Source organism: Lytechinus variegatus, chromosome 9 (genome assembly GCF_018143015.1).
Source record: "Lytechinus variegatus isolate NC3 chromosome 9, Lvar_3.0, whole genome shotgun sequence".
NCBI lineage: Eukaryota > Metazoa > Echinodermata > Echinoidea > Temnopleuroida > Toxopneustidae > Lytechinus > Lytechinus variegatus.
The window spans coordinates 35129767-35143552 of NC_054748.1; the positions used below are offsets into that span (position 1 = coordinate 35129767).

General features: G+C 36.1%; 1 protein-coding gene across 1 annotated transcript in view; it reads left to right on the forward strand.

The window, feature by feature from the left end:
* The first annotated feature begins 2781 nt into the window (after positions 1 to 2781).
* LOC121422088 (DENN domain-containing protein 2B-like) overlaps positions 2782 to 13786 on the forward strand; it is a 70490-nt gene continuing 59485 nt past the window's right edge. Inside the window, exon 1 of the mRNA XM_041616898.1 lies at positions 2782 to 3758. Coding sequence (XP_041472832.1) covers positions 3690 to 3758 — 69 coding nt within the window. The 5' untranslated portion in view covers positions 2782 to 3689. The remainder of the gene's footprint in view (positions 3759 to 13786) is intronic.

The following is a 13786-nucleotide window of genomic DNA, read 5'->3' on the forward strand; positions in this document are numbered from 1 at the left end:
TTCATCTTTTGATTTCTTTTTTTTCTTTTCCAGCAGAAGAAGCATGATTTATCATTAAATACTTCACTCTGGAGGTTTTAGTGATGGTGTAGTTTCTGATCCTCATCCATAGGTTACTTGTTCACAACTGTAGCCCTTTTTATTAAAGTGGATTATTTCCACATGTTTATAAATTCATGCAGTCACTTTGAAGATGCAAAAAAATAAACTGATTCACTCAAATACTGAGGAGTGTTTCATGAAGCATTTGTTAGTGATGTTCACTGACTAAGTTATTCTGAGCCAATCAGATGCAAGGATTTCAGTAGCTTATAACAGATGTTTCATGAAATTCTCCTGTGGTCACATTTGGGACCATTTTCACTTTTCAATCCTCTCAAGAGAAATCTCTTTCAATATAGATGGTCTTCTTTCAAATAGTAAATTTCTTGCCCTCTGATTAAAAAGTTTCATTAAAAACATTGTGATTAAGTTTGATATGATAAGGTATGAATACTTTTTTTAGTGTTTTTTTCTCCAGGATGCACTTTAGAGTCAAGGCCTGTCCAACAATGAATGGCTAATGAAAAAGCTTCACACTGTACATGTATATTACCGTTTTCATACTGAAGGCGAAGTGGAGTTACTCCGAAATAACTCCAGATTGAGTTTATACGCTTGTACTGCGGACCGACCTTAAACCCCCTTTCATATTGGCAAGCACCGCAGCGGTGTATCCGCAGTCGTTGCCATGGTTTCCAAGCGAGTTCGCGCCATACGTGTGGCGAGATCACAGCGATAAGCGCATACCGCTTTTCCCGTGCGGAGTAACTCCGTTTGTAACCCTCTTCTCGAAGTGGGTTGAGTACTCCGCTTTAAATCCGGATCGAACTAATCTCAGAATTTTCATATTGCCCTCCAAAGTGGAGTAACTCCTCCTGGACTCCGGACTAACTCCACTTCGGCTCTCACTATGAAAGGGGTATATGATGTCATTCCTATCAATATTGTTATCAGATCGTGAGCAATAATGCATTTCCATGTGATTCAGACTCTGGCGGCAGTGACGTTTTTCTTTTGCTTTGAACTTTTAATGACAAAACCATGAACAATAGTAAAATGACCTTGACAAGATTATACATCAGTAAAGTTCACTTCAGTAGCTGGCAGGTTCAAACTATACACTTGAAATGATATTGGTCAATATTATAATAAAAATCATCTCAATATGGTAATTCCTATTGATAGACTTGTTGGCCAAGAGAATAAATGAATTCCAAACTTTTAAGTTGTCATTGATATTCTTTGAAAATGCACACATTTGTACAAAATGCGATATGTGATGTACATTGTATTTTAATAGCAGTAAACAGTACTTCTTTCAGGAGTCGCAATTCGTAAAAATCTTGAATGTAGGTACATCTAGGTTCAAGGTTTATACACATCAACATTTCACATTTTCAACAAAATCAACAATTCAATAAAAAATTAATATTATACAATACAAATTATCATAGATAAGCATAAATAAATGTCGTAAAATATGAAATGTATACCTAATATAACAATAGAAAAAAAGTACTATAATGTATTCTTGTAATTGGTTCTAAAATAATGACAAAGAAAGAAAATGAGAGATGTGGATATGAGGGAGCCAAAAGTAAAAGAGTACAGTTATTGTTGTATTCCGAATGTACCATATCATTATTACACATGTGTTTGTTTGTATATGAATGAATGTATCATTCTTTTTCATCTTTGTTTTTAATTGTGTGGTGGGGGGGGTGGGGGTAGCAGCCTAACATCAATACATGAACCATCATGAAACTTAAACTACAGAAAGTGATCACTTCTCAATCTCATTTTGTGTTTTTTTTCACTGTGGAGTGTGGAAGTTTAACCATCATTCTTTTTTTTTAATGACATACTACAGTATTTCCTTTCTATTCGCTCTCATCTTTCTTTACCATTATTTTTTTTCATATAAAGATTTTGTAGTACACTTTTTTGTGTGTGTTTGGTAACACCAATTCAGTACATTTTATCTGAACATGCTTTTCCATTTCCTGACCAGTTCTGTTTCTCATTAATATAGATCTATCAGGGAGATAGGGTAAGAGTGATTTAGCTCATAGTCAGTCCCTCCCACCCACCTTTTTGTCGGTACTAAGTCAGTACAATGCACATTTATTTCATTTGCCTCTATGACGCATGACCTTACCTGCATACGTGTAAAAACATTCTTTTCAATAAAATTTTGCAATTCGTACTAGTTCCTTCTTGGTTTTCTTTTCAATTTCAACTCAGTGAGGCATGAAGGTGCTGCCTGTCGATCCATGATGCACACTATAGGTCTACCTGTGCGTCTCTTTCCCCACTTTAAAAAGATTGTTCAGCAATGCTACAGGGGAATGTGAACCAGGAAACAGTTTTTCAGCAAACAATCAATTATTTGTAAAAATATCTCGGAGAAAAGACCTAGTTCGGTACTCAGACGTATCTATTCAGCAAAAGGTGTTGTGTCCTGGGTGACGGGGGTTTCGCTTTTGGTGAGCTCATTGGGCCAGTGAATGAAAAAATATGAAGCTGCTGTTACAATATCACTTTTGACCAGGATCATGAATACACTACATACTAGTGAATAGTACATTGTATATCCCATCCTGGATAGCCCATCTTCACCTTGAGGATTCATATGACTTTGGAAGAGTAACTTGAAGAGCAGTAGAGTTTGGCATCTTGCTCTACAGTTTTAACCAGTATCATACCTTCTGGTGAATAGTACCTCATATATCCCTTCTTGGCAATTCTTTTAGATTTGGATATTCTAATCCAGAGATAATCTGATTTGCACCTGAAGTGAAAGAGTACTGTATCTTGAAGAACAGTAGTGGTTGACATCTTGCTTTACACATTCTACCACTACCAGGATCATGGATTACACTACCTTCTGGTCAATAGTAAATACTATTTGAAGTTTTGTACCTGCATCGAAAGACCAAACAGAACAACATTTGTTGACAGTTTGGCAGCTTGTTGATCAGCAGGAGATTTGGCATCCTAGTTCAACCCTGGATAGCACAACCCCCTCTTCCTCTTGTAGAGCTTGGTATTCCGATCTGAAGACTGATACAATCACCTGGGTGTTGATGGGATCCTGTGGAGGAATAACACCTTCTTGAAACCCAACACATGTAAAATTTCAAATTAATCCTGAACTGCGCAACAAAGCACATATCAATCTTCAATGTAGGCTACTGAAAGCGTACATTGTTCTAGACAGTGTAACTTTATGTATTGATTCTACTTTTGATTAAAACAGTTCTATTGCATTTGTCTCTCAAGGAGGATTGAAGGAAGTGTTGGATACTAATAGTACTTTTTATCAGTTGATAGTAAATGTTATCCCATGGCTATCCGAAGGCATGATTGGGTGGGCAGTTTATTCTCAATAGTTTGCATGATTACTAATTGAAAGTGATAAGCAGTCTGTGTAAACTCTCACTTCCAGTCTATTAGGCATGAAATGATTAGAAACTTGAACTTGACTGCGTGTATAATCTACATTCATTGTAACAATAAATTGGTCTTCAAATATTAGATATTGAACTTTGACGCAACATAGTAATGCATTTGGCACCATGATTCTTCTTGGATAATATATATTGGAATACTTCGCTTCATGTGTATCTCTTTTGTTGTGTGGAGAAATGAATGACCTGGCATACAAGGAACAGGACAAAATGGCTATTGCTGAAAGATTGTGTCCTTTTGAAGAGGTAAGTGGGCAAATAGTATACAGATATTGACTAATGTGGTGTGTAATATAAACATTCTTTGGACCGCCGGATTTGTATTTCCCCGAGGGGTTATATTTTCCCCGAAGCGCGCAGCGCTGTGGGAAAATATGATCACGAGGGAAAATATTAATCCTTTTAATAGGTGGTCCAAAGAATTTTTTTTTTTACACATCCCATCAGTCAATATCTGTTATATTAGATAGCCTCTAATGATGAAGATAAAGTTAGGCCTAACGATGCGTGCAGCATGTTTATGATATTCACAGTGATTGATTGAACTGGTATAGATCTAACGTTAGATCTTGATCTATAGATATCTAAGTAACGTTTGTCTATTAAACGCAGTGAATGACCCTTTTCTATTCAAATCAACTTTGTTTAGGCCTAGATCTAAATCTAAGTTCGAGCCCAGTCCAGGACCAGGACCCAAGGCAGGCCGATAATGCATGGTAACATCTAATCCACAATAGGCGCCATACACATAGAAAAATATATTCATGGACCGGTTGGTCAATATATTCATCCAAGGTGGATCGACTGGAAAAATACATTGATTTCGATCATATCACGTGATGCGTTATGGACCAATCGCACTTGGCTATCTGTCTTGGCTATCTAATATTCCAAACTATTGCATGATTTGATAGTTCACATGTCACAGCAATATGCATTTTATATTAAAGCAAATTGGTAGATGACTTTTGCTATATATATTGAGAAGAGCTTGTAAATATACATATGCTAAATGTTATTTCCTTTTCAATCAATTATCGTTTGTATAAATGTCATTTAATGTGATGTCATGCATTGGTACAAGCACTTGTTTTTTCTAATTATTTGATATTTCGGTGTTTTTAAAAAAAAATTTCCTTTTCCTGAAAATAACTGATTATCGATGATAAGTTTTATAGCACTGGTATCTGTCACATTGTTGCTGCTTGTGCTAGGCTAGTCTGCAGGCTCAGACCCTGATTGAAACTTTGATCAACAAGTGGGGCTCAATGCAAAGATTAGCACATACAGGCCTTCAGCACACAAGGCATTATAGGCTGCACATTCAGACCCTTAACTCCAGTGAAGGTTTGCATAGTAGACTAGTGCTATTGGCTGCATGCAGGCTTCTATATTCAGTGCGTCCCAGAAAAATGGAAACCAAGATTCAGAAGTCTTATTTCTTCAAAGGCAAATGAATTATATTTCATTTGCATTATCATATAATTCAATAATTCCTCTTTATTTCATACCTCATTTGAGGCGAACAATTCACACATTAATGAGCAAGACAATTTTGAAATTTTATTGTCAAAATTAAGTTGCGCAGAAAATTTGCACATGATTGGTTCGTGATACAATGAATGGGCTTATTCCACGAATGACTCATTTGCATTTCTATTGTATTCTTTGTCAAGATTCTCTCACTGGTCCTTGAAATGAGAAAGGATTCAGATTCACACACAAGTTTTTGTGCAAATTGTTTCTGATATGCCTCAATATTTGTAATCTGCCATGCGTGAATGATTTGCTAAGCTTTTGGTTTCAAATTGGAGATGAGATTCCACTCTTGCAATGAGTATCGAATTTATAGGAAAAACATATTTAAAGGACAAGTCCACCCCAACAAAAACTTGATTTGAATAAAAAGAGAAAAATTCAACAAGCATAACACTGAAAATTTCATCAAAATCGGATGTAAAATAAAGTTATGGCATTTTAAAGTTTCACTTCATTTCACAAAACAGTTACATGTATATCTTGTTCGATATGAAATTGAGGAACTGATGACATCACTCACTATTTCTTTTGTATTTTATTATATAAAATATGAAATATTTTGATTTTCTCATCATTGTCATGTGAAATGAAGTTTCATTCCTCCCTGAACACGGAATTCCATTATTTTAAAATTTGTGCTTCAGGCAAGGAGGTCCTAAGCTAATCGTCAAATTCATAAAAACTGAAATATTGTATAATTCAAACAATAAAAAAACAAAAGAAATAGTGAGTGACATCATTGACTCTCTCATTTGGATGTAACTGGCTCGTTCATATAACTGTTTTGTTCAAAATAAGCGAAACTTTGAAATGTCATAACTTTCTTATTTTACATCCGATTTTGATGAAATTTTCAGCATTGTGCTTGTCTGATTTTTCTCTATTGATTCAAATCAACATTTTTCTGAGGTGGACTTGACCTTTAATTGTGAAATCTATCTATGACAGTGGGTTTCCTTTTTTGTGGGATGCACTGTATATTTAGATACATTCAACCACTAGATAGCAGAAGCTGTAACTTGAATTATGGTAATTTTTTGCCATCAGAATGACTTCAGATAATGAACAATTTGAAGAGCACAACACGGTTTACAGGGAAAACTTCTTTCAAAACAAAATGATAATCTAATTTTGTGACAGACATTGATATAAAATCCAGACAATTATATTTTACTTTTCCCCCCTTTGCTTTCTATTTTTTCTCTCAGTCATGGTGGGGGGGTGGGGCCTTTAGCCCTGTCCCTCCTAAATGTATGCTCGTGATTAGAGTTAGATATGGCAATGTGAGAGTTGAATTCAACATGGATGCAAGATCATGACTGAAGAAGGCTTTAAAAGACATGTTTGTCAAATTTTCTCTCATTTCCAAGAATTGATACCTTCTCCCTCATATTTTCTACTTGCTATGTACATTACTCAAAGTCTTATTCACAGGATGTCATGTCTAAATTTGGAACATTAATTTCAGATTTTTTTCCCACAATCTCAGTCTCATTATCTCAGTGTTCAGTGACAGCTTGGATGTCAATTCAATGCTTCATTATTGCTGCTGAAATTAGGCAAATTTCCAATGCCGAATCAGTTTATTTATGTGTCTGTTCTTATGACATATACACCGGTGTGTTGGCTCAGTTGGTAGAGCGTCTGTCTCACAAACAGGAGGTCGGGAGTTCAAACCCCGGCTGCGTCAGACCAAAAGACTTTAAAAGATGGGAGTTGCTGCTACGCTATTTGGTGTTTGACAATTAAAGGGATAGAACCTCGTCGGTCTGGCACTGCACAGCGGCTGCCGGGCCCACAATCAATTGGGCAAAGCAAATTTTCAGAGTATTTGATTTCAGGTCTATGTTGAATAATAAATATGGATTTTTTTCATCTTTTCATATGAGCAGAGTAGAATAAAATACTCAATTTCATGAGATAGATTATGTGTTATTCTGCAGCATATAAGTTATGGGCTGACATGTTTTAAGAGAAACTACATTAGAGAATACAATTCCGTTTCAGCTCTGTTAGTGTGCAATTTCAGACCTCTGTTGCAGTCAGAGCTTTCACTAGTCTGAAGGCAGAGACCCTTGGTCTGTGGCTGGCTCTGCTAATTTGACACAGACATAGAGTTTGACGTTCTAGTCTTCACTCAGATAGACATGTTATAATTTGTTAAAATGTCAATCTGAGTCTGTGCTTGCATGCAGACTAGGTTTTCACCTGAAAACTGGGCGTTGTGGTGTGTGCCTGTGATCCAAGCTGTTGGGAAGTTACAAATTGATGCAGAGGTTCGAGGTTCGAGCCCTGGTCACGTCTTTCGGATGGTGACGTTAAAGGTCGGTCCCAGACGTAAATAATCATATCTGATTGATACACGTCGGACAAAAAACTCAAACACACACACACAACTGGGGGAGATGCAACCGTCATATAAGGCCATGTTCCTGTTGTGATGTTTATATCAAATGCTTACAGACTGGAAATAGACTAGTCGCAAAAAGCCAAATGGATGCAAGTCAAGTCACAGGAGCCTTAGGAACCCGACTTTAATTTCTTAATGTTAAATATTGTTTCCAACTCGCAATTGCTACCTGAGACTTAGCGACCAATCAGCTAGTGTATTGCACGCATCAATGAACCCTGTATGACCCCGTGTCACTGAAGCGAACGGACCTGATCCCATTACGTCATCGACACTGATGGTGTGGATTGGCGCATCAGCATGATCATGAATAATTCATATATTCACGTCTTCACCAGGTTCGAAAAATGCCTCGCTACAAGTTGCTCGCCGTCACGCTCACCAACAACTCCTTTTGTTGACTGTTAGTAACGTCTCAGCCACTATTTTGACTGGGAAAGTAGCCAAGTCACAAGGTGGAGATTGGCACCAAACATGCTTAGTCTATCACCAGCCAGACTCATGTTTACAGGAATGGGCTGGGCCCCCCTCCTCTCCCACTTCCTGTAACTTGAGTCAACCTGTCAATCGGAAGGGCATTAGTATGTAATATTTTATATGCATTATTGCCTCTTATATCTTTTTACTTTGATGATGTCAGCCTGTTATCTTACCCTGAATGCATACAACGGCTATACCCAGAAGAGCAAGTGTTTTTATTATTCTATTCCCTTTTTATGACTGTGTGCCTGTTTCTTCTTTATGGTAGACATGAACTCTCTTGTATCACCTCCATACAGAGAAGCATTTTCCCTTCATTTTAAAATAGTGCAATATCATCTTATGCACCCCTGAGACTGAGAAGGGCAATAGTTCATGTTGTATTACTCTGTCTAGTGCAATATCACCATAGTTTGTACATCTCTAGGATGGAGCAGGGCATTAGTTCATATTATTAGTGTCATGAGGGTTTATGCTTATTGCCCCCCCCCCTGCATTAATTGTGCATCGATATTTCATATTCACTGATATTGGTGAAGTTTAAGGCCTGGCCACACCGCACGAACGTTGTTGGGGCAGTCGTTGAGCGGTAGGGAGAGAGGGTCGAATTTCGCACACAAAATTGTGGAAAAAATAGAAAACAAAATAAAAACAATCGAAATCGAAAATGGTGAACGGTAGCGAGCGTTGACGATTTTTTTCTGTCCGCACCGATAACGCTCAGGCGGTGTGACCAGGCATTTAAGAACCTTGAGCATTAGTGTAATTATTCACCATACCCCTATAGGGTCCACGGTTTGATATTGTTGTGCTTGTACATTTATCACGCCTCTCATAGTGATGATTCTAAATTGTTTTGAATATATGTCAGTATTCTATTACTAATTCAACATTGACTATCTTTTAGGCATATTCTTGATGAATTTTCTCAAATTTTGTATCCAAAAAAATGCACAAATCAAATGATATATATTGCAACTCCCTCCCGAAAATAGAAAGATGTATATTGCAACTTACCCTTAATAAGGGTGTCAAAATAATGAAAAAAGGGTATATATTTCACTTGTAAATATATGTGTTTACATCCAATTTGCGAGGGTAAAAAGAGACTTAAATACTTTATAAAGGATATATACATGTTTAAGGTCCGATTTGAGCGAGGTGTGTGGGGTGGTACTAAACCCAATGAAAGTAAAGGTAAAGCCTACGTCGGTGATCACGTCTGTGACATAACAATTCAGATATCTTTGTACTTCTTTAGAGGGTCAATTCACGGAATGCTTGTCGAGGGTACCATTTTGTATCCAATACTTGTTAAGGGTAGGGTTTCATACACCAGTACTTGTTAAGGGGTGCATTTTGAGAACATGGAAAATACTTGTTTAGGGTGCTTTTTGAGACCCCATGGTGATGCATGGTATCCACTCGTCAAGAAAGTGCACCCCCGCCCCTGGGCCTATCCCCTAAAAGAAGAAATGTTGGTATTCAATTATCATATTTTGCAGACATTCAAGAATATCTTTATCTTCCAATTTGAAGCGCCATCTCTTTGATCTCCTCATGACCTTTTCATGAGTTGGACCTTTTTTATGCCTTGGAAAATAAGGGGGAAACCCCTTTACTTCCCCTTCATGGCTACACATAATATAGAGGGAAGCAAGGGAACATTTTACACCTAAACCCTAACCAGCTGGGGGGGGAGGGGATTGAATCAACCCCCTCGACATTTTCCGCGACCACTCCGCTGTGCGAAATTTTTCAACTGCGTGGCTCACTGACTTTTTCCTTTGAATTCTTGCACATCTTTTGAGACCAAATTTGCAGTGCCCGGTTATGTGGTTAGAAAATTGAGCATGTCAGACCAAAAAATGCTCTAAAACATGATTTTTTGTGCATAGTCTAAGTAAATTGAGTTTTCTCATCATATTCATACAGATATGACTATTTTCACTCTCATCAGCTGAAAAAATAATTTTTGGAATGATTCTTCAAAAAGGCTCTGCAATAAATTAGGTAAAAAACAAAGAAAAACAAAGAAATACGTAAAAAATCCATAAAAGCAATGAAACACATTGGATATTCATTTTCAAACCAGGATTTTTTTTCATTTGTTATTGTTAGCAATGGTAGAAAGAATATTTACGCCAAAAATTAGCACTGTAAGAGCTTTTTAAAGTGATTTCGGAAAAATGAACTACACCCATGTAGATTACATCACACATGGTTATCTTGCCAATTTTCATGGCGTTCACGCAAGCGTCGGCTGAGATCTCAAAGGGGGGGGGGGGGTGAATCAACCCTCTCGGTCATATAACACACAAAAATATCTGGTCTGGTTAGGGTCAACTATAAAATGTGGCCTTTATTTTTCAAATCGTCGCAAAATCCATGTGAAATATGCACCAAATTCTATCAAAATTTTAATTTCAAAATGCAGAAGATTAGCTTGTGATCATAACATTGAACACCATTTTATGGATTTTTCATTTTCATGAAGCATTCATGCTTTCTAAGCAATCAGGTAAAAAATCACCACATCCATCCATATATTTTCATTTATATCTTGAGTCCTGGAAAGCATTTCACGGAACAGGCAGGACATCATTTTCACTGACAGTCGTGCTTTTAGCCAATCAGATATTAGGACTTTGCTCATGATAATGAATAGCCAATGAAAATGCCGGTCTATTTGAACATCAAATGCCTACTCAAACACAGTTCCTGGTTCTTTGCCCAGAATGCTGCATTAAGGTCCCATAGTATTTTGATATTTCCCCCAATTGATGGGAAATATTATTTTGTAAACTTTATTCTTTCCTAAATTCAAACCACAGATCTATTATTTCGTTCAATCAAACCAACTCAGAATGATGGATCAATATATTCTTGTTTTCTAACATAATAGCAAGGGGCCATCATAATTGTTAGTAATGTTACCAACTTTTATATTCATATATTTTACATTGTTTTATAAAAAAAATGTTTGTATTATGTATCAAGACTATTGTGCAGTAGAAGATGTTTTTTTAGTGCCCATACTATACTGTCTTCATTAGGAGACAGCCCTTTTAAACCAGGTACCTTATTTGCCCCCCTCCCCCTGTAAATAATATCCTGATGTTTTGACTATGACCAAGCATATATATAGATATGAAGTAATTATACTCTCAGGGCAACCAAATTTAGAGATTCAAGTTTGTAGAGAATTTTTTTTGGTCAGGTGACGTACACAACTGTAATGAAGCTCAGCTCTATGCTTATGTAGAAATTTGGGCGGAGGACTTTATGCAATGTGATGACCTCATTTGAGTAGAACTATCCCTTTTTTGTTGTCATTGGCAACGATTGTAGGCTAAATGTCATGAAAGACGCAAGCATACAAGATACATTCACACTTGAAAATTCTTTTGATAATATATATCTCCCATTTTCTTTGTAAACTTAATTCGGGAAAAGATCGGTCGAATCTCACTTTTTTCATTCACATAGTTTGGGAGGTCATCATAGAAGTAATGAAGTTTTTCCACAATTTGAAGTCCCCTGCCCCCCCCCCCCTTGAAAAAGTTTTTTTTATATTCACCATCAATTTTACATGTAAATTACTTTATTGATCTGTAGACAAAAGTCATCAATGGAAGTGGTGATTTCATGTGCATAGGAAAAGATACGTGATGCATGTGTGATATCAACGGGCAAAAAACAGATTTTTGGACAATCATATTTGAAGTAATTGCCAAAACTGATTTTGATATTTTTTCCATATTAGTCAAGCTTATTCTTTTTTTTTGGGGGGGGTGGGTAAAAAAAATCTGGTTGTCATCAACAAGCAAGTCAACCAGGTGGCTGGATATGTCACCATATGCTTAAAAAAAATTACCAGAAAAAATGCAATTTTTCTTGATATTGTATTATATTCAAGACAAATATTTTCAGGAACATGGTTTTGGGGGAAGTATTATCTTAGACAAATAATTTTAAGAACATGATTTTCTTGAAGAATTATGTTTGAGGCAAATGTTTTCAGAAACATTATTTTGTGAAAGTTACGTGTGTATAAAATCTGGATCATGACTTTTTGGAAGTTTGGTTCGAGACAAATGTAGTCATGAGTTTTTAAAGTTCTGTTTGTGGCAAAGCTTTTCAGGAACATAATCCTCTAGAAGTTTTTTTATTTGTGATAATCCAAGGCAGCTATTGCATGAATAAATGTCACATTGGTGTGGATGTCAGCATTTACTAATCTCTTCATCTCGACTTCTCCATGTTTTAGGCTGCGATTACAGAATCAGGCCAAGTTTGAAGCCATGGAACTTTGGCGCATTATGTTATGAAATTTGTAACAAATAATCAAATAGGCCACTGGGATACAGGATTTTGCTTCTCTGCCCCAGAGTTTGAGTGTCATTAGTCATTTAATATTCAGAATGTTTCTCATCGGAAGAAAGGGATAGGAAGGTTTTATTAAGTAAAATTGAATTTGATTGAAATCTTTAATTTATGAGAAACTATCATAAATAATGTAAAAATAAGCTTGGTGATCTTCATAGTATGTTAAAAGAAAGAAGAAAAAGACCAATCATGCTTTAGGGTCAACACTTTGCATGTTGACTTAATTCTAAAAGGATAGTAATGACTTTTTTTCTTTTGGAAATTTCTTTGAAGTTTGCTATCCTTTTGCTCTATAGATAGAGATAGCAATTTTTACGCGTTAATGACAAATTATTGCTATCATTTTCATTTCATTTATTTTTCATTTCCAACAATCATTTACAATAAGTTTTGTTACATATATCTTGATATAATTATACTCAATAAAACAAGGAAACTTTACATGTATAATAATCAAGATAACTGTGTATCAGGTCAGAAACGGTGGAAGCTGCTAAAAAGCAAAGCTTGTAGAATGCAGCCTTCTATTACATATTTGTATGAACAATGTGAACAAAACACAAATACAACATTTGTATCACTAAACATCTCTGGCAGAAAGAGGAAGGAGTAAAATGTTTACTCATATTGTTGATATAAATTGTTCAAATGCACAATTTTGGAACATTCCAATGCAAAGGCTGTGAGAGAAATAATGAATATAGCTAGTATATGGTAAAGGCCATCATTCATGCTATATGACACAGTGGCCTGTATTTTGAAGTCGAGATTAACTTAAACTCAGGTTTAAAGTTGTGGTTTAAGTATGGATAGCCAATTGTTACATAAATCACTAACAGTAGAGATTTCATATTTCAGCCCTTGTGGCTCTCAAATCATTCATAATTGTCTAGGAAGTTAAAATAGGTGATTGTCTTCACTGTTGAACAATGAGGAAAGAGCACAGTAAATACAAGAAACATACAACTTAATTTAAAAAAATTGACACTTTTGGCTTCCCATAATTTTAGCACAGAGTTAGACCATGGTCTAAGTTAAACCTGACTTCAGAATACGGGCCAGAGTATATGAATGTCAATGGAAACAGGATGAAAATTAGGGAGATGCCATTACCATCAGTCCTGAATATTCATGTTACTATCAACTGTTTATACTTTCCAGTCATTGGTGTAAGTGTAACCATGGTGGTAACTCCCTGGAGGAAATTTCAGAAGTATCAGCTTATACAAATTCACAAGCTATTTTTACCTTTGCATCTATATGGGGCCTGTGTTCATAAAGACTTGTTATGATAAGAAGCACAGTTTCTGTTACAAGTCTGTTATCGGCCAATCACAAGATTTAAGTACATAAAACTTTTACTGCAAATTTGTTATTATAACAAGTTTTATGAAAGAGGCCCTTGGAGTAAACTGTTTGAATTGTGTGTGCTGATGAGGCCTATCATTTAGGAGCA